The following is a 22012-nucleotide window of genomic DNA, read 5'->3' as shown; positions in this document are numbered from 1 at the left end:
TCCTGACCCCAGAACCAGCAGTTACAACTGAGAACCTGGTGTGACCACCCTCATGCCAAAACAACAACAAAAAGTAAATGAACCAAAATAACAAGATGCAGGGCCGGAGAGATAGCATGGAGGTAGGGCATTTGCCTTGCATTCAGAAGGATGGTGGTTCAAATACTGGCAATCCATACGGTCTCCCGAGCCTGCCAGGAGCGATTTATGAGCATAGAGCCAGGAGTAATCCCTGAGCGCTGCCGGGTGTGACCCCAAAACAAACAAATGAACAAAAAAATAACAAGATGCTCAGCAAATGCCAGGAAAGTCCAAATACATTTAATTTAAAAAAAAAAAAAAAGCATTTTTGAAGGTAAGGTATCGAAGACCAAAACAATGCATCACGTATAGGAGAACAATTTAAAGGACTGGCAAATTTCATTTGTTTGTCTGAAGAAGCAATCATCAAACCCAAAGCTTCACATCCACAAGGCAAATGTTCTACTACTGAGCTGCATCTCTTGTTGTTTTCCATCAGAATCCAAGGAGACCAGAGAAAGTGGCATTTTGGTTTTGGTTCTGATTTTTTTCAGTCACATCTGTTGACACTCAGGGGTTACTCCTGGCTAAGCACTCAGAAATCGCTCCTGGCTTGGGGGACCATATGGGACACCCCGGGGATCTCTCCATGGTCCATCCTAACGCACATACCAGTGGTGCTCAGAAGTTACTCCTGGCTCTGCTCTCAGGGATAATCTGGTGGTTATGGGAGATCATATGGGGTGCCAGGGATCGTACCCATGCAAGGCCAAGTGTACCATCTTATTATTCCTTACCCATTATACCTTACCTCTACTTATCTCTCCAGCACTCTATTTTTCAAGTGTTAAAGAGAAACAATATGCATTTTTTTTTTTTTAGAAAAATATGGAACGCTTCACGAATTTGCGTGTCATCCTTGCGCAGGGGCCATGCTAATCTTCTCTGTATCGTTCCAATTTTAGTATATGTGCTGCCGAAGCGAGCACAACAATATGCATTTCTTCATGACAGACTTTCAGATACTGTTATTGTTAGGGAGATTTGGATATGGTCTGGAGGACATAGAATACTTACATAAGTATTTGAAAGTGTGTTCAGCACACCTAGGCTTGGATGCTCTAATGATGGAAATGTCATAACTTGGATGAGTCTGCTAAAAGGACACTTGGAACTATGGCTTCACACCTCTTCTCTCTAGAAGGGAAGATAGTGTAAAGACTTAGTAAGCCACCTGGCTGATATGGTGAAGCTCCCATAAAAAAAAAAAAGCCTGAATTGGATGGGAACAATAGCACAGAAGATAGGGCGTTTGCCTTGCACACAACTGACCCAAGATGGACCTGGGTTCGATCCCTGACATCCCATATGGACCCTTGAGCCTGTCAGGAGCAATTCCTGAGCGCAGAGCCAGGAGTAACCCCTGAACCCCCAGGTGAGGCTCAAAAAAAAAAAAAAGCCTCAATTCTCAATTACGTGGTTAGGGAAGCTTTCATGTTCCTTCAATAGTGTGTCATCCCAGAAATGGGAGTCCTTTTGGATCTCACCTTTTTGTTTCTTCATCTATCAATTTATATCCTTTATATTTAACACACCACTAAACAAGATTCCAGAGTCTTCTGAGCTATTTTTAGCAAATAAGTAAGCTGGAGGGGTGTTATGAGAAAGTTGGTATGTGGCCAGTTGACCAGTTGGCCTTGAGCCCATGTAACAACCGGGAACTTGTAATTAGTGCCTACAGCATGATTATGAGCCCTAGGAAAACTGGTAGGTACATATTGTCAGAACTAAAAAGGGGGCCAGAAAATAGCACAGTGGTAGGGCATTTGCCTTGCATGTGGCCAACCCAGACTGACTCCGGTTCAATTCCCAGCATCCCATATAGTCCCCGAAGCCTGCCAAAGCAACTTCTGAGCACAGAGCCAGGAGTAACCTCTAAGTTCCACCAGGTATGACCCAAAAACAAAACAAAAGAACTGAATGGAATAAATGATACCTCCTTCGTGTCTGCAGAAAACTGGTTCTCTCTAGTGCCCCTTAAGTGTGAGGTGAAACGAGAGGATGCTCTGCACCATCCTGACTGCAATATGGGATATGCAGACTCCAGGACCTTTAATACAGAAGCATGATACCAACAACAGAGACTATGTGAGGAATGAAGGTGTATTGCCACTACAGACGATGACTTGAATTGGACAAACTAGTTTGCCTGGAGCCTAGAGTCAGTCCTGTGCCAGGAAACTTCAGGGGTAGGGTCTCCTTGTATTTAGACCATAATTTTTCTTTCCATGTCCCTTATATTTTGGTGGGCCTATGCAAACAAATGCCACTCTAACACCATTTTTTACTATTTTCCCTTGACTCCAATCCTTAAGAAAAACAACCCACTAAAACTTTTGAGGTTAACTTAAACTAGTAAGCATGTGCATGGAACTAGATAAATGTACTTTGCCCTCAATGTTTAAGGAGTTACATAAATCTAATCTCTTTGGATTATATTGTGTGCTGCTAAGAAATAGTATGTAATACAACTGGGGATTTGAGGGACAAATTAATTGTATTGTACATGGGTTCAGTTTTGTTTTTCTTAATTTTCTTTGGTTGAAAGATCAAGGCTGGGATATCATCGATGGGACTACCGAGAATTCTGCTTATGGGTGATTGGGCTTCCACTGTAACTTTATCCTGTCCTCTTTCTTTGCATCTTTGTTGTCATAATAAAAAAAATAAAAAAATAAAAAAAGAGAAAAAGAGAAAAAAAGAAAAATAAAGAGAATACCATAACTCTTTAGAAAAAAAAACTGGAGACTATATATATATATATATATATATATATATAGTGTTAGAAGTACTGCTTGATGATCAGGGAGATGACTTAGATATCTTTGCATGAGCCTCAAATTCAATCCCCAACACTGCATGTCCACTTACTTAGTGCCTCCAAGTTTGGCTCTAGTGATCCCTAGGCATGGTTGGGGAAGCCATGTACCAAAAACAAAAACATTGTGTGAGTAGAGTTTTTACCTTTAAGCGGGAATTGATTCAGTGATGTCATGATAGATATCCACAGACTAGGCTACTTGACTAGAATAGGGTTCTATGATGTACTGATATGGAAGGTTTTTTTGTTTTGTTTTGTTTTGGTTTTTGGGCCACACCCCGCGATGCTCAGGGGTTACTCCTGGTTCTGAGCTCAGAAATAGCTCCTGACAGGCTCAGGGGACCATATGGGATGCCAGAAATTGAATCAAGTTGGTTGTGTGCAAGGCAAATGCCCTACCGCTGTGCTATCACTCTGGCTTCCATGACATGGAAGTATTTTCAGGCTATTAGGTTTATATAAAAATATGTAGTTATGGGCTGGGGAGATGGCATGGAGGTAGGATGTTTGTCTTGCATGCAGGATGGTGGTTCAAATCCAGGCATTCCATATGGTCTCCTGAGCCTGCCAGGAGCGATTTCTAAGCATAGAGCCAAGAGTAACCCCTGAATGCAGCCGGGTGTGGCCCAAAAACCAAAAAAAAAAAAAAAAAAAAAAAAGTTATTCTGTTTATGCAGTCATCACTCATTAATACAAAAAGGGCAAATTTTAACTACCTGAGTGACAGAAGCAGGAGGGATTTTTCTTTCTTTCTTTCTTTCTTTTTTTTTTTTTTTGGTTTTTGGGCCACACTCAGTGATTACCAGGGGTTACTCCTAGCTATGCGCTCAGAAATCACTCCTGGCTTGGGGATCATATGGGACACCGGGGGATCGAACCGAGGTCTGTAATAGGTCAGTTGCATGCAAGGCAAGCGCCATACTGCTCGCTGAGTCACCGCTCTGACCCATAGCAAGGGGGATTTTTTTTTTTTTTTGGTTTTTGGTTTTTGGGTCACACCTGGCAGCGCTCAGGGGTTACTCCTGGCTCTATGCTCAGAAATGGCTCCTGGCAGGCTCGGGGGATCATATGGGATGCTGGGATTCAAACCAACATCTTTCTGCATGCAAGGCAAACAAAACACCCTTACCTCCATGCTATCTCTCAGGCCCGCAGGGGAGAATTTTAATGTATTTTATCCCTCATGAATTTCCCACCCTGAGTTATGCTACTGATATGCTACATGGGCAAATAAAATTAAAATAGAAACATTGTGACTGCATTGCATAACTTCATCAACTTCTGGGACAAAGCTAAGAAGTAGAGCATTTGCTTATCTGTGTGACGTCCTAGATTTAATACTGAGAGCATGTACACCCACACCTCTCTCTCTGTCACACACAGAGACAGACACAGAGACAGAGTGTGTGTGTGTGTGTGTGTGTGTGTGTGTGTGTGTGTGTGTGTGTGTGTGTGTCTGAGTGTGTCCTGGGACTGGGTAAAAGGGCTGGAGTCCTCCTTTGCACTCTGGACCTGATACCACATTCCTAAACACCACCAGGATAAGCTTCTCTCCAACTGCATTACATGATATGGCCTCAAAACAAGCAAACAAAAAGAAAGATATGCCTTGAACTGGGGAAAAAGATAAAGACTCAAAGGACTGTGTGTTCACTTGAGCCCCAATGAAAACAGCCATGAGCATTTCTGAATGTGGCCTGAAAACTAAAAGAAAGGAAAAAGATAAAGAAAATAAATAGGCCTAAACACAGATCTAGGCACCATACAATATCTAACTTTAACATTTGCATGTCTCAAACCAAAAATGAAAAACAAAGTTCTCAATTAGACTCTCTTGTACTAAAAATAATATGATCTAGGAAACAATCAATTTTTGGTTTGGTTTGGGGGCCAAATCTGGTGATGTACCAGCAGGCTCTTCCTCCTGGTGCTCAAGGTACCAGAGAGTGCCCTCCAACCCATGAAGCTTCTTCCTGGCCCTAAGAATCAATGACATTTTATTTAAAAAATATATTGATCTGAAAGAGAGTACATCCAAGTTGTTGCCTCTGGGGCAATTGTAACTGGGCTCACCCAAAGGGATAATTGTTGGTAGAAGATCAGTGAAAATAATGAATTTCCTCTGGGTTGTTTGAGGTCACATATACTTGTCATTTAGACAAAAATAATGAAAAACCAACTGCTTTCCAGATCAAGAGTATTTTTTTAAATATTTTTTAAATATTTGGAGAGGGAATGTTTGGGATGATAACCAGTGATGCTTAGGGCTCATTTCTGGTTGATGCCTGAAGACTGGGACTTGCAGTGCTGGGGATTGAAATAGGGTTGGCCATTAATAAGGCAAATGCCCTACCTGCTGCATTATCTATCCAGCAAAATAATGTTATTTTGTTTAGTTTTTGGGCCACCCCAGATGTATTCAGGGATCACTCTTGGGACCATATATAGTGCTGTGCATTGAATCTGGGTCAGCCATAGGCAAGGCAAAAGCCATACTCACTGAACTGTTGCTTCTAGCCAGAATGTCATTTAAAAGGGAATTGACCTCAGGGCCCACTTGATAGTGCAGTGGTATGGCATTTGCCTTGAAGGATGGACCTGCAGCCAACCCAGGATGGACCTGGGTTCAATCCTTGGCATCCCATATGGTCTCCCAAGCCAAGAGCGACTTCTGAGCACATAGGCTGAAATAATCCGAGTATCACCAGGTGTGGCCCAAAAACAAAACAAAAGAAGCGGGGAGGGATTCAGTACAAGGATGCAGTACAAGGGTTAAGGCATTTACCTTGAATTGATGACTTATGGTTCGATTCCTGGCACTGCATGTGGTCCCCCAAGCACTGCCAAGAGTGATAATTGAGACTAATCAGAAGTCCTGAGCAATGCAAAGTGTGGCCCCAAAACAAATAAAAGGGTGAGGGAATCAAAGGTCTGGAACTTCATCAATGTAAAGGTATGCTTTGCATACAGAAAATCTAGGTTCAAACTTTACTACCATAGGACACCCAAGAAGGACTTTTGAGCACTGAGGCAATAACTCCTAAGCTCTATGGGGTAGCCCTCCCCAAAATAAACAAAAAGAAAGGCTGGAGAAAAAGAAATTTAGAACAGAAAGAGACTCCTCATGGGACCAGTATAGGAGGCCAGGTTCTTGCCTTGCACGTGACCAACCTGGGTTTGATCTCTGGTGGTACCCAGGGGACCATATTCATATTCCTATATGGTCCCCCGACCACCACCAGGAGTAATTCCTGAACGCAGAATCAGGAGTAATCCCCGAGTACTGCTGGATGTGGGATCAAATAAAACACATAATTCATTACACTAATGAAGTAGAAATTTAATTTTCACACACAGGATTATTTTCTTTAAAATCACTAAGAAAAACATTTATATTAAGTAGATTCCAAAAATGACTGCTCAGGGCCAGATAGATAGTACAGCAGGTTGACTCCCTGGTATCCTATATGGTTCCCCAAGTACTGAGTTATCCCTAAGCACACAGAGCAAGGAGTAACCCTGTACTGGCAGTTGTGATCCCCAAACCAAACCAAACTCTTCAGTATGTAAAAATCATTTTAAAAATCTGGGCCAGAGAGACAGCTCAAGGGACTGAGCACACTTGGCAAGAGGAGAACCAGGTTAGACTCCTGGCATCACATGGTTCCCCAACACTGCCATGTGCAATTTATGGAGCTGGTAGTAGTCCGAGCATATAACAAGCAAACACTCTATCAGAAGTGTTTGTGGGAATATCAACAGTCCCAGCAGTAGTCAATGTAACATCCAGTTTAAGGAACACAACTGAAACTGGTTATGCACAAGGCAAATGTCAGAACCCCTTACCATTTTATCACCCCTTCAAAGAGATCTTTTTTCTTTTTGGGCCACACCGGTGACACTTAGGGGTTACTCCTGGCAATGTGTTCAGAAATCTCCTGGCTTGGAAGATTGACCATATGGGATGCCGGGGGATGGAACTGCGGTCTATCCTAGCTTAGCACATGCAAGGCAAACGCCCTACTGCTTGCGCCACCACCCTGGCCCCCTCTTTTTTGGGGGGTCATATCCAGCAATGCTCAGGGGTTACTGTTGGCTCTGAGCTCAGAAATCGCCTTTTGCAGGCATGGGGGATCATATGATGCTGGGATTCGAACCACTGTCTGTCCTCTGTTGGTCGTGTGCAAGGTAAATGCCCTACTGCTGTGCTATTGCTCTGGCCCCAAAGAGATCTTATTCAAATTATACTTATTATTTGGTTTTTGGGCTATACCCAGCTGTGCTCAGTACTTACTCCTGACTCTGTACTCAGGGATTGCCTTTGGTGGTGTTTAGGAGACCATATGGGATAATGGGAGTTGTGGCAGGGTCAGTCACCAAGGCTAGTGCCCTACTTGCTGGACTATCTTTCTAGACCCTCTCAACTGACTTAAATGTCTGGCTTCCGTGGAATAGGAATAAAGCACCTGCCCTAAAATAGTATGGCCATGAGTTGAAGTCCCCAGTGTCCCACATATACCAAGCCCAAGCTCTGTTGTCCGTGGTTCCCCCATGCTTCTTGCTGAAAACAGTGCAAAAGGGTTTGTACTCTCCCCTATTCCCCAAAGCACAACTTAAGAGATGTGCTAATGTCATAGCTGGGAAGTGCCACTGCATGAAAGCACTGCAGCCAACCCATGAGCACTGCAACTATGACTTGTCTCTACTAAGAATTCTATGCACAGCAAGGGTATAGAAGTGAAAAAATTGGGCCCGGAGGGAGAGCACAGTGGCGTTTGCCTTGTAAGCAGCCGATCCAGGACCAAAGGTGGTTGGTTCGAATCCTGGTGTCCCATATGGTCCCCCGTGCCTGCCAGGAGCTATTTCTGAGCAGCCAGGAGTAACCCCTGAGCATTGCCGGGTGTGGCCCAAAAACAAACAAAAAAAAGACATATCCTTAAAGAATTGATATTGTTTGGGGGCCATACCTGGTGATGTTTAGCGGTTACTGTCTTAGGGATCACTTCTGGCCATGCTTGGTGAACAATATAGGATGCAGGGGATCAAATCCAGGCTGGCTGAGTGCAAGGAAAGTGTATTATCACTGGACCCTAGTATTGGTTTTTCAATTTTTTTCCGCTTAATACCAAAGTATACTTGTATTTAACTGCTAAACAGTATTTCACCCCAAAAAAACTTTTTGGGGGCTGCACCTGGCAGTGCACAGGGGTTACTTCTGGCAGCCTTGGGGGACCATAAAGGATGCTGGGGAGTGAACCAAGGTTGGTTCCAGATCAGTAGTGTGCAAGAATATTGCCCTACCATTGTGCTATCACTCTGCCTCCCTCCAAAAAACTTAAGTCATGTATATATACTCTTTCTCTTTGGCACCCTTCTGCACTATCTTTCTGAATCCGTAACTACAATTTTTTGGGGGGATCACACCTGGCTCTATGCTCAGAAATCACCCGACAGGCTCAGGGATGCCAGGATTCGAACCATCGTCCTTCTGCATGAAAGGCAAACGCCTTACCTCCATGTATCTCTCCGGCCCCTTAACTACATTTAAAACTTTACTTATTGGATTGGTTGTTGGGCCACACCCAGCAATGCCCAGGGGTCATTCCTGGCTCTGCACTCAGAAATTGTCCCTGGCAAGCTGGGGGGGACTGTATGGGATGCCTGGAATCAAACCGGGCCCCTCCTGGGTCAGCCACATGCAAGTCAAATGCCCCACCGCGGTGCCATCTCTCTGACTCCTTTTTGCTGGATATTTAATTATCATTATCATTATTACTATTACTGGATATATTTTCATTGCTGGATTCAATATATTCTTTTTATTTTTTATTTTTTTGGTTTTGGGTCACACCCAGTAGCTCTCAGGGGTACCATATGGAATGCCGGAATTCGAACCACTGTCTGTCCTAGGTTGGCCGTGTGCAAGGCAAACACCCTACTGCTGTGCTATCTCTCCGGGCCCTGGATTAAATATATTCTATTATTAATTTAAAAAAGTATGGGGCTGGGCCCGGAGAGATAGCACAGCGGCGTTTGCCTTGCAAGCAGCCGATCCAGGACCAAAGGTGGTTGGTTCGAATCCCGGTGTCCCATATGGTCCCCCGTGCCTGCCAGGAGCTATTTCTGAGCAGACAGCCAGGAGTAACCCCTGAGCACTGCTGGGTGCGACCCCAAAAAAAAAAAAAAAAAAAAAAAGGGGGCCGGGCGGTGGCGCTGGAGGTAAGGTGCCTGCCTTGCCTGCGCTAGCCTAGGACGGACCGCGGTTCGATCCCCCGGCGTCCCATATGGTCCCCCAAGCCAGGAGTGACTTCTGAGCGCATAGCCAGGAGTAACCCCTGAGCGTCACTGGGTGTGGCCCAAAAACCAAAAAAAAAAAAGTATGGGGCTGGCAAGGTGGCGCTAGAGGTAAGGTGTCTGTCTTGCAAGCGCTAGCCAAGGAAAGATCTCCACCGTGGTTCGATCCCCCAGCATCCCATATGGTCCCCCCAAGCCAGAGGCAATTTTTGAGCTCTTAGCCAGGAGTAACCCCTGAACATCAAATGGGTGTGGCCCGAAAAACAAAATAAAAAACAAAAAGTCAAAATGACTTGCAAAAAATGAATTACAAGTATTTTGAGTTGTTTTCTTTTTCTTTGGTCACACCCAGCAGTGCTCAGGGGTTACTCCTGGCTCCAAGCTCAGAAATCACTCCTGGGCCCGGAGAGATAGCACAGCGGTGTGTGCCTTGCAAGGGGCCGATCCAGGACCAAAGGTGGTTGGTTCGAATCCCGGTGTCCCATATGGTCCCCCGTGCCTGCCAGGAGCCATTTCTGAGCAGACAGCCAGGAGTAACCCCTGAGCACCACCGGTGTGGCCCAAAAACCAAAAAAAAAAAAAAAAAAAAAAAAAAAAAGAAAAGAAAAGAAAAGAAAGAAATCACTCCTGGCAGGCTCGGGGGACCATATGGGATGCTGGGATTCGAACCAATGAACCTCTGCAAAAAAGGCAAATGCCCTACCTCCATGCTATCTCTCCAGCCCTTGAGTTTTCTAAGGCAGAATATGCTACAACAGAATTTAGATATACATATATATGTACACACACACACACACACACAACTAAAACAAGCGGTGGAGAGATACAATGGGCAAAACACTTACATTCATGCAGCTGACCAGAGTTTGATCCCCAGCACCCCACTATGGTCCCCTGTCCTTGTCAGAAGTAATCCCTGGGGCCCGGAGAGATAGCACAGCGGTGTTTGCCTTGCAAGGGGCCGATCCAGGACCAAAGGTAGTTGGTTCGAATCCCAGTGTCCCATATGGTCCCCCGTGCCTGCCAGGAGCTATTTCTGAGCAGACAGCCAGGAGTGAACCCTGAGCACTGCCGGGTGTGGCCCAAAAACGAAAAACCAAAAAAAAAAAAAAAAAAAAAAAAGAAAGAAAGGAGTGATCCCTGGGCACAGAACCAGGATTAAATCATGAGCACTGCCAGGTGTGCCCCAAAACAACAACAAAAAAATAAAACAAACCAGCAACAAAGATCCACCAGCATCAGAGTTTACTAATTCATTAGATGAGCAAACATATTCATTTAAACAATAAAAACAGTATGCTATATAAAATAATTTAAGAAATGTTGGGAATTAGCAGCACCATGTGTTATAGAATAGCAAGGAAAATTTCACATATTTTATGCAAACACTAGGAGAGGGCAACTATCTCAAGAACTAATAATGCCACTGAATGTTTGAGATGACTGAGAAGAGCATCCTGAAGGCAAACACACCTCCTTCTACTCCAAAGACCTAGTGTGTACATATGGTAAAATTTTTAGAAAATGCTATTGAATTAAGAGATACTGCATAGTATTTTAATTAGGACAATGATACTAATAGCACTCAACTACAATGCATGATTCAATACATTTGCTTCTATGAAAACAGCTTTGAATTATGAAATAATAAAAAATAGTTTTTAGTAGACAGTAGTTGTCTCTAAGAAACATTAAATGGAACACAGGTCACTATGAAAATACATCACTTTTCCAGTTTACTTAATAATTTACTTTAAAAAGTTGTGTAGCTTTTATTATAAGTGACTTATACAAATTTCTTAATAAGCATTTAAAAAAGCTTAAATGTATTTCTAAAATCTAATACTCTTTTAGTTTAAAAAAACCATTTAGCCCTGTTGTTACATTTATTGTATATCAGAGACTGAATTTGTGGCGGATACAAATTTACACACATTATAGCACGATATTCTAACACCAAAAAATTCACATCAATTATACAAGCAAGTTAAAGGCCAGATCAAAACTGTAGAATTCCAAAAAGTCAAACTGTATACTATGATTTATTTTGTCCCTTTTAAAAAAAGTTCAGCTTTGCCAACTTAAAAAAGCCCTCTGATATTTTAAGTTTGGGAAAAGATAATTCCCAAAAACCTTTCAGCACACACAAACAGTTTTTCGGTGCTGGTGAAGTAATGGATTTCCAATTTTCTTCTGGCCCCGAAGTCTGCGTCTCATGGTAAGTTTGACAGAGTTCTTCCGTTGTGAAGTTGTAGGGAGGTGTGCTGGCTGGCTAACACCACTGCGACTCAAGCCATTTCGTCTATGCTTCTTCATAAGGGGGCCAGAATTGGATTCTTCCAATGTCCTCTTAAAGTTTGCTGGGGGGGTTCTTTCAACTTCTTGGGCTTTCATTTGACCTGGGGTTGACATCTTTAAATTTTTTTGGTCCACAATGGAGTTTGTTGAATTGGTAGGTACAAGACCAACCGACAGGCTATTGTTACTCAAAGATTCATGTATCCTTAAAGTCAGGGCTTTAGTGCAATTTTCTTCAAGTGCCTCTGGATCTTTTGATGGTAAGACTGTAGCTTGAACATTTCCTCGAGCTGCTTCTGCTGGGACTTCTAAGTAATTTTCAGAGAAGGCATTACTACGAACTAGGGTAGGTAGATGGTCCTTAGAGTTCAGCCTTGGCCACGGATCCTCCTCCAGTGACTGAAAAACAAAAAAAGGTAAAGAAATAATTTATACTAGAATATAAACGTGGAGAAATAAATTTCATTGATAAGAAGCAAATTTGTACCTTTTCTTGGAAGGGTGGTGGTTTATTCCCTACTTCCTAATTAGAGTTTCTGAATATCCAGTTTTGTGGAAAACAAAGTCCAATATTAAAATAACTCTTTTTTTTTTTTTAAATATGGAACGCTTCACGAATTTGCGTGTCATCCTTGCGCAGGAGCCATGCTAATCTTCTCTGTATCGTTCCAATTTTAGTATATGTGCTGCCGAAGCGAGCACTAAAATAACTCTTAACATTTCATAATGGGACCGATCATGGTTTTGCACTCCCAAATACTAGCTACCAGAGCCGGAGAGACAGCACAGCGGTAGGGCATTTGCCCTGCAAGCGGCTGATCCAGGACCAATGTTAGTTCGAATCCCAGCATTTCATATGGCCTCCCATGCCTGCCAGGAGCGACTTATGGGTGCAGAACCAGGATTAACCTCTGAGCGCTGCGGGGTGTGACCCAAAAACAAATAAAAAGAAAAACAAAACAAAACAAAAATAAAACAGCTAAGCATGCCTCCGGTTCTGAGCCTGGAATGATTTCTGAGCACATAGCCAGGAGAAAGGGAGGGAGGGAGGGAAGGAGAGTGAGGGGGGAGAGCGGGGAAGAGTGAGGAGGGGGAGAGAGAGAGAGAGACAGAGAGAGGGAGGGAGGGAGAGTGATGAAGGGAAGAGAGATGAGAGGGAGGGAGGGAGGGAGATGAGATGGCAGGAATCAAACATGGGTTTGTCCCGGTTGGCTTTGTGCAAGGCATATGCCTTACCTCTGTGCTATTGCTCCGGCCCCAGGTATTGCTTTTAACAGGTGATTCAGAAATGCAACCCTCCTTTACCTATAACTCACAATATCCTTCTATCTCCACACAGAATATTCTTCTCATGAAACAGATATTATAATACTGTTATAAAGTCATTATTGGAATAGTTTTACAAGTACCAAAAGTGCAAATACAATCTCTTCTCCAAGTAACATTTCCCAGAATAAATTTGCCTTACACTTATAAAAATCAAGGGCTTGAGAGATAATACAGTGACGGCATTTGCCTTATGCTCACAAAACCAGCAGTAGATCCCTGGCATCAGATATACTTCCATAAGTATCACCAGGAGCGATCAAAAAACAGGAAAAAAATTTTCTTAAAATACTTTGTTAGAGATGGTAATTGTTTTGCATGTGGCCAACCTGAGTTTAATTATTAGTATCACATACGGTCCCTGTCAAGAGTGACCCCTGAGCACGGAGAAGCTGATATAAAATTGGTTAGAAATGAAACCTTGCAAAAAGGTGATTTATGAGGGGGCGTGCAGAGAGGAGTTTCCCTTTCGTTTTTTATTTATTTATTTTTTTTTTTTTGGTTTTTGGGTCACACCTGGCGGTGCTCAGGGGTTACTCCTGGCTGTCTGCTCAGAAATAGCTCCTGGCAGGCACGGGGGACCATATGGGACACCGGGATTCGAACCAACCACCTTTGGTCCTGGATCGGCTGCTTGCAAGGCAAACGCCACTGTGCTATCTCTCCGGGCCCAGGAGTTTCCCTTTCTGTGTGCACTATAGCAACCCAGCACCACACCCCACAACCTCTGATAGAAACAGCTCAAATGACACAGTTCAGGGCCAGAGCAATAGGGTGTTTGCCTTGCATACAGATGACCTGGATTCTAGTCCCAGCATCCCATATGGTCCCCCAAGCTGCCAGAAGTGATTTCTGAGCGCAGGGCCAGGAGTAATCCCTGAGCACTGCCGAGTGTGGCCCAAAAAACAAAATCAAACAAAAAAGTAAAAACCAAACAAAAAACCAAAATGACACAGCTCCACACTTGACTTTATAAAACAAGTCACCAAATCAGTTTCAGATCTATAAATCTTGGACCTGTGGCAGTTTAACATCTCAGTAGTGTTATTCCAGTAGTATCACAGGAAATTTGATGAAGAAAGTTATAGTAATCTACCAAATTCAGTGAGCCTCAGTAGTAAAGAGGCTAAATTAACACCAACCATACCTAGTAAATCCACAGTGACTTTAGTAACACTATGGAAGATATAATAATTATTTCAAATTGACCCTTCTTGATCTAAGTTGTGATAATTCCATTTGCCTTTGTGTGGTAGCAAACAAGATGAAGTAAAACTGTGTCTGCATGGAAGTAGGCTATGATGGTGGGTAAAAAATTGGTAGCACTGGTGAAGAAAAGGGTCATATTGGTAGTGGATTTGTTGTTTAAACTTGCAAGCTTAAAACAACTGTATTTTGATCAACTTAGTAGATCATGGTGTTGATTTGTATTATGGCAATAACTTTGATAATGTGCTCTATTTTGTCTCATTTCCTATGTTCATTGGAATGAGATTAAATAGAAGAAAGTGCTTTATGGGGCCAGAGAAATAATAAAGCAGATAGGGTATATGCCTAGGTTTAATCCCTGTCACCTCATATCAAGTCACCTTAAATCAGTTAGGGGTGATCCCTAAGCAGAGACAGAAATAAGCCCCGAGTACCACCAGTGTGATACCCACCAACCTCCCAAAAAGGAAAAAGCATTTTATAAAAGTATATTAGTAAGAATATTGACAGTGAATCTAGAGTTAAAAAAAAAAAAACGAAAATCATCAAAAACTGTTTCAATTCAATATAACTATAAATAGACTTTACTGTCAGAGGTGATCAGGTACTGGATAGAATACTGGGAACTGGATCAGGTTCAGCCATGTACAAGGCAAATGCCTTACCATACTGTACAATTTCCCAACCCATCTAATCTGTTAGTAACGCAAATAGAATGTATTTCTTTTTTTACTATAAAAATATTCTTCCTTTTTAGAAAACTCATTCATTCATTCATTGAGTCCACAGCTGGGTTTTTTTTTGGGGGGTGGGGGTATATAGGGCATAAATGTTGGTGCTCAGGGCTTATTCCTGGCTCTGTACTCAGGGATCAATCCTTATGGGCTTAGGGGACCACAATGGGTGTCAGGGATAAAACCCAGGTCCAGGGGTTAGAGTGGTAGCACAACTGGTAGGGCATTTGACTTATATGCGCTAACCTAGGACGAACCATGGTTTGATCACCAGCATCCCATATGGTTCCCCCCAAGCCAGGAATAATTTCTGAGCGAATAGCCAGGAGTAATTCCTGAGCATCAATGGGTGTGCCCCCCCCCAAAAAAAACCAGGTCCACTGCTAGTATGCAAGTGTTCTACTTGCTGTTTTATCCCTCCATCTCAATTCTTGTAATCTGTTTAACGAAGTAAATGTTGAGCAGAAACTATATTTCAAAGTACCTGTGCTGAGAAAATCAGTGTTTGTTCTAAAATGAATGACTTTTAATAATATCAATAAAATTTGTATGTGAGGAACTAATTCCTCTGCAGTAGGTCATAAGCAAGTTTTTACAGGAAGAGAGAACTGTATCTCAGAGAAACTGATGACCAAGAATTTACCCTTCATTCTAGAAAAAGAATTGGGAGTGGGGCTAGAGAGAGTATAGCTTGTAGAGAGCTTGCTGCATGTTGCTGACAAGGTTTGAGTCCTGGCATTTCATACAGTCCCCTCTGAGCACTGTCAGGAGTGATTCCTGAGTGCAGAGTGAGGAGTAGTAAGTCCTGAACACAGGTGTGGCCCCAAAACTAAAACCCTCAGAGACCCCCCCCAAAATAACATAAAAAGGATTTGTAGGGCCAGAGAGACAGCAAAGTGGTAGGACGTTTGCTTTGTACGCAGCTGACCCAGGAATGACAATGGTTCGATTCCTGTATCCCATATAGTTCCCTGAACCTGTCAGGAGCAATTTCTGAGCACAGAGCCAAGAGTAACCCCTGAGCGTTGCTGGATGTGACCCAACCCCCCCCCCACCAAAGGGATTTTTAATAAAACCAGAAAATAGTAAATATTGTAGAAAGAAGACTTCCAATGGTCAAATAACCAAGTCACTAATTTAAGCACAAGAAAAAAGGTACTAAACAAGTTATTTTTAAGAATAGAACATATGGGCCCGGAGAGATAGCACAGCGGTGTTTGCCTTGCAAGCAGCCGATCCAGGACCAAAGGTGGTTGGTTCGAATCCCGGTGTCCCATATGGTCCCCCGTGCCTGCCAGGAGCTATTTCTGAGCAGACAGCCAGGAGTAACCCCTGAGCACCGCCGGGTGTGACCCAAAAAAAAAAAAAAAAGAATAGAACATATGGGGCTGGTGAGGTGGCGCTAGAGGTAAGGTGTCTGCCTTGCAAGCACTAGCCAAGGAAGGACCGCGTTTGATCCCTGTCGTCCCATAGGGTCCCCCCAAGCCAAGGGCAATTTCTGAGCGCTTAGCCAGGAGTAACCCCTGAGCATCAAACGGGTGTGGCCCAAAAAAACAAAAAAAAACAAAAAAAACAAAACAAAACAAAAAAAAGAACAGAACATATTGCTCTAGTTTTTTTTTTTTTGGTTTTTGGGCCACACCCGTTTGATGCTCAGGGGTTACTCCTGGCTGCCTGCTCAGAAATGGCTCCTGGCAGGCACGGGGGACCATATGGGATACTGGGATTTGAACCAACCACCTTAGGTTCTGGATCGGCTGCTTGCAAGGCAAACACCGCTGTGCTATCTCTCCGGGCCTTCTAGTGTTTTTTTTAACAAGCTCAGATATCAGGATTTCTTTGTAAAAGAAAAACGAAGGATAATTTCAGAGTTAATAAAATTTATTGTAATTTCTGTGGCGCTGTATCCTTTTAAATTGGCATATTATTATTCTGACACTACAGATGTGCTGGCTTTTCTTCCCCCACTTTCTCCTTGAACTTTTTCTTTTCCTTCTCTTTTTATTGGCATTCTGTGTGGGGAATACATTGCATCTATTAGCAAACGGTAACTGCAAAGATTTCTTAAGAGTCATTCTAGATTAATAATATGCATTACTAAGCTTTCTTACCTTCTCATAAAACATTTTTGACATTGAAATTTCCTCCTAGAAAGATATACTTTGTTTCACTATTTCAGATAAAAATATTCTTCCTATATTACAATCCATGTTAAATGCTTATTACAGACTGTGCCTAGAACAAAACTGAAATTAAGTGTTAACTTTCTTTTTCATTCCTATTATAGCTTTTGGCTCATAAAAATGTAACAACATGGGGCCGGAGCAGAGGCGCAGGGCATAAGGCATCTGCCTTGTGCACACTAGCCTAGAACGAACCATGGTTCGATCCCCTGGCATCGTATATGGTCCCCCAAACTGGGGCAATTTCTGAGCATCTAGCCAGGAGTAACCCCCGAGTCACCGGGTGTGGCTCCCCGCCAAAAAAAAGCAGCAACATTGGGCTAGAATGCTATCAGAGTGGGTAGGGCATTTACTTCGCACTCGGTCCACCTGGGTTCAATCTCAGGTATTCTATATGGTCCCACCTATATGGAGCACCACCAGGAATGACACCTAAATGCAGAGCCCTGAAAATCCTGAGCACTGCCACATGTTACCCAAAAAACAAATAAATCACAACAAAAAAAACCCAACAAAATTTAATTTTACTCTTCACAAAAAAAAGGATGAAGAAATGTATGCCAAAACAATATTCACTTCAATGAAGTATTATTATTTTATCCATCTTAGTTCTATTCTACTTTAAGGCTAGGATTCAAATAGAAATGGACATGTCTATTGATAAAACTTAGTCTAAATGTAAGCATTAAAAATTCCCCCCATACCGGACTTGAGGGACAAAGTAATTGTACATGGATTCTGTTTTATTTATCTTAACGTTCTTTGGCTGAAAGTTCAAAGTTAAGACATAAGCAAGGGGACTTCTTCTGAGAATTATGTTATGGCTGATTGTCCTTCCACTGTAACTTTACCTTGTCCTCTTTCTTTGCATCTTTTGTTCTCATAATTCAAAATAAAAAAATTAAAAAAAAAAATTCCCCCCATACCAGAGCCTTTCTCCCTAACCTGGGGAGTGCTGGGAGGCTTGACAGGCCCCCAGCTGTCCTTGTCTTTTTCCCCTGACTCCAGGCCTTCCCTGGGTGCCAGCTCAGATGGCCAGAAGTGGGTTCAGTTGGACTCTGAGTGGTCCTCAGGCTCCCCCCCCTCCCTCTGTACTCCAGGGGGGGAGGTGCATGGGGAGGAGGGCGGACAGACATTTGGCTTCCGGTTTCCTCCTTGATTCTGGAGACCAGCTCTTGCCAGGTATAGAGTTTTTCTCCCCTAGACTTCAGTCTTTCCTTGGGCACCGGTCTAGGTGGACTCTATAGGGGTCAACAGGCTTTCCCCCTATCTCTCCCTACACTAATGGGAACGCGCTCTGGGAGGAGGGCAGGCTGTTCTAGCACTGGTTTATGTTGGGACAGTCAGTGGAAATTTTTTCTCTTTGCTTTCATATTGATAGTATTGTGTGCATATATTCTATATACCCATAATATCCATCTTGTATTGGGACCTTGATACTGCCCTACAAAGCTCATTTCTAATATTTTACTGCCTCAGTCCCAACCCTTACTTCCCCTCCCCCCATCCTCCCATGTAGGTGCAGCTAATGACATGAAGCTCACCACATAGAGTGATAAGTGCAGTTAGAGAAATAACTACACTGAGAACTATCATAATAATGTGAATGAATGAGAAAAAAAGAAAGCCTGTCTCGAGTACAGGTGTGGATTGGGTGGGGAGTAGGTAGATCTGGGAAATTGGTGGTGGGAATTCTGCACTGGTGAAGGGGGGTGTTCTTTACATAACTGTAATCATACAACTACAATTATATTCGTAATCACGGTGTTTAAATAAAGATAATTAAAAAAAAGAATAAACAAATGAATTTACATTGAAAAAAAAAATTCCAGAGGGGGGCCCGGCGAGATAGCACAGCAGTGTCTGCCTTGCAAGCAGCCGATCCAGGACCTAACTAAGGTGGTTGGTTCGAATCCCGGTGTCCCATATGGTCCCCCGTGCCTGCCAGGAGCTATTTCTGAGCAGACAGCCAGGAGTAACCCCTGAGCACCACCGATTGTGGCCCAAAAACCAAAAACCAAAAACCAAAAAAAAAAAAAAAAAAAATCCAGAAGGGGGCAGGAGAGATAGCACAGCAGTAAGGCATTTGCCTTGCAAGCAGCCAATCCAGGATGGACGGTGGTTAGAATCCTGGCATCCCATATGGTCTCCTGTGCCTGCCAGGAGTGATTTCTGAGCACAGAGCTAGGAGTAACCCGAGCACCGCCGGGTGTGACCCAAAAAACAAAAATAAATAAATAAATAAATAAATTCATTCCAGAGGCCAAGGCAGGAGTGGTAGCACAGTAAGTAGGTAGGGTTTGCCTTGTGCATGGCTGACCCAGATTCGATCCTTAGCATCCCATATGGTCTTCCAGCACTGCCAGTACGACCTCAAAACAAAAACAAAACAATTCCAGAGGCCAGAGAGATATGGGGCTTGTTTTGCATGCAGCCAACCAGGTTCAATCCCCATTACCACATATGGTCCTCTGAGGCAAGAACATCACTTCTGAGGCGAGTCAGAAGTGATCCAGAGCCAAGAGTAAGCACTAAGCACCACCAGGTGTGGCTTCAACAGCAAAACAAAATACAATTTCAAACTAACCAAATGTCATGGTTATCTTGATGTGAGTTAACAGAGTTCTTAGAACATTAAAATAAATGGGACATATTTGTAACTTGCTCACCTGAGTTAATTAAAACAATTTCCTGTCCCTTTCTACTTAACTACTTCTTTCTTAAAATATTTTTTAAAAAACTTTATTTATTGAGGCCGGAGCAATAGTACAGCAGTAAGGCATTTGCCTTGCACGCAACCAACACAGGACAAGACAGCAGTTCAAATCCCAGCATCCCATATGGTCCCCTGAGCCTGGCAGGGGTGATTTCTGAGCACAGAGCCAGGAGTAACCCCTGAGCTGAGTGCCACCGGGTGTGACCCCAAAACCAAAAACCAAAACAAACAAAACAAAACAAAACAAACAAATCACTCAAAAAACTTTATTGATTGATTGATTGGTTGTTGGGCCACATCCAGAGATGCTCAGGGGTTACTCCTTGCTCTGCACTCAGAAATTGCCCCTGGCAAGCTGGGGGACATTATGGGATGCTGGGAATCGAACTGGATCCCTCCTGTGTCAGCCATATGCAAGGCAAACGCCCTACCACTGTGCAACCTCTCCGGCCCCTACTACTTTTACTTTTTTGTCTCTTTCTACTTACAACAAATACTAATTATTCTTCTAAATATTTTCTCATTTTGGATGTGGCCCATTAAATAACCAAATAACCATGTCCATCGTTATGTTAGTAATTATATATACTTTATAAAGTATATACATACATACATTTTATATATATATAAAGTACTTCCTTTCTTGTTGTTGTTGTTCTTGTTTGTTTTTGGATCACACCCAGTGATGCTCAGAGGTTACTCCTGGCTATGCACTCAGAAATTGCTCCTGGCTTGTGGGCCATATGGGAAGCCGGGGGATAGAGCCATGGTCCATCCTAGGTTAGCGCGTGCAAGGCAAATGCGCTACCGCTTGTGCCACTGCTCTGACTGAGTTCAAAATGATTTTTAGATATAAAATTTTAGAAATAACTAAAATAATCATTTTTATTGGGCTGGAGAGATAACCCAGAGATGAACTAAACATATGCTTTGCAAGCAGGAGGTCTAGCTTCAATTCCTTGTACCCACCACCCAGCACTGCTGGGAGTGATGCCCAGCAAAGCAAGTAGTAGTACCCAGTATGTCTGGGTATAGCACTTACCTCTTCATAAAGAACAGATTAAAAGGCCGCAGAGACAATGTAGGGGGTAAGATGTTTGTCTTGTATATGTGTGTGCAATACTTGTTCAAAACGTAGCATCACATGGTTCCCATAATAACCCCTGAACAGAAGGCTCGGAATAACCCTCCTATCATGGACTGGGCCTGGGTCCAACACCCCAAAACTGGGCCAGAGTGATAGCACAGCGATAAGGCATTTGCCTTGCACGCTGCCAACACAGGTTCCAATCCTGGCATCCCATACCTGCCAGGAGCGATTCTGAGCTCAGAACTAGGAGTAACTCCTGAGTGCTGCTGGGTGTAACTCCTCCCCCCCAAAATAAACCAAAATCCCAAAGCTAAATAAAATATTTACTGAAATGGCATATACAATTTTACTAAAGCTAATCAGAAAACTGTAATCATGTTTCATTTTAATTTGGGGCCACAATCAGCAATGTTCAGGGCTTATTCCTGGCTGCACTCAGCAATCACTCTTAGTGGGCTTGGAGTACCAAATGGGATACTGAGCATCAAACCCAGGCTGGACATGTGCATGGCAAGTTACCCACTACACTACACTACACTATCTTTCTAGTTCCCAAATTACACATTGGGGAAGGGGGGGTGGGTCACACCTGGCAGCTCCGGGGTCACTCCTGGCAGGCTCGGGGGACCATATAGGATGCCGGAATTTGAACCACCGACCTTCTGCATGAAAGGCAAACGCCTTACCTCCATGCTATCTCTCAGGCCCCTACACATTTTTTTTTATTAGTGATCACTATTAAGAATAATTATTTAGGGGCCGGAGAGGTGGTGCTAGAGGTAAGGCATCTATCTGCCTTGCAAGCGCTAGCCTAGGACTGATGGAGGTTCGATTCCCCCAGCGTCCCATATGGTCCCCCCCCCAAGTCAGAGGCGATTTCTGAGCGCATAGCTAGGAGTAACTTCTGACAGTCAAATGGGTGTGGCTCAAAAAGAAAGAATATTTATATTAGAAAATTTTCTATTGTTTTATTGTCCCTTTATTTTATTTTTTTGTTTTTTGGGCCACACCCGTTTGATGCTCAGGGGTTACTCCTGGCTATGTGCTCAGAAATCGCCCCTGGCTTGGGGGGACCATATGGGACGCCGGGGGATCAAACCACGGTCCATTCCTTGGCTAGTGCTTGCAAGGCAGACACCTTACTTACCTCTAGTGCCACCTCACCGGCCCCTGTCCCTTTATTTTAATGCCTCCTTTCCTATTCTCTGTAAAAGAAAGTTATTCAAATACAAATAAATTAGAGAATACAAAAGTAATGAA

The 22012-nt window shown here is 43.1% G+C and overlaps 1 protein-coding gene and 2 non-coding genes across 3 annotated transcripts in view; all 3 read right to left on the bottom strand.

The window, feature by feature from the left end:
• Window positions 1-903: 903 nt before the first annotated feature.
• On the bottom strand, window positions 904-1010 carry LOC125995784 (U6 spliceosomal RNA). Its single transcript, XR_007491167.1, has one exon. It is a non-coding gene; the product is annotated as a U6 spliceosomal RNA (small nuclear RNA).
• Window positions 1011-10424: 9414 nt separating this feature from the next.
• Window positions 10425-22012, bottom strand: part of PPM1D (protein phosphatase, Mg2+/Mn2+ dependent 1D) — a 63592-nt gene continuing 52004 nt past the window's right edge. The window contains exon 6 of the mRNA XM_049771723.1: window positions 10425-11893. Within this exon, the coding sequence (XP_049627680.1) occupies window positions 11333-11893 (561 nt within the window). The 3' untranslated portion in view covers window positions 10425-11332. The remainder of the gene's footprint in view (window positions 11894-22012) is intronic.
• On the bottom strand, window positions 12090-12196 carry LOC125996916 (U6 spliceosomal RNA). Its single transcript, XR_007491581.1, has one exon. It is a non-coding gene; the product is annotated as a U6 spliceosomal RNA (small nuclear RNA).

This window comes from Suncus etruscus, chromosome 1 (assembly GCF_024139225.1).
Source record: "Suncus etruscus isolate mSunEtr1 chromosome 1, mSunEtr1.pri.cur, whole genome shotgun sequence".
Classification (NCBI taxonomy): domain Eukaryota; kingdom Metazoa; phylum Chordata; class Mammalia; order Eulipotyphla; family Soricidae; genus Suncus; species Suncus etruscus.
The sequence above is the reverse complement of the archived record's forward strand: the minus strand, read 5'-3'. Positions and strand labels throughout refer to the sequence as shown.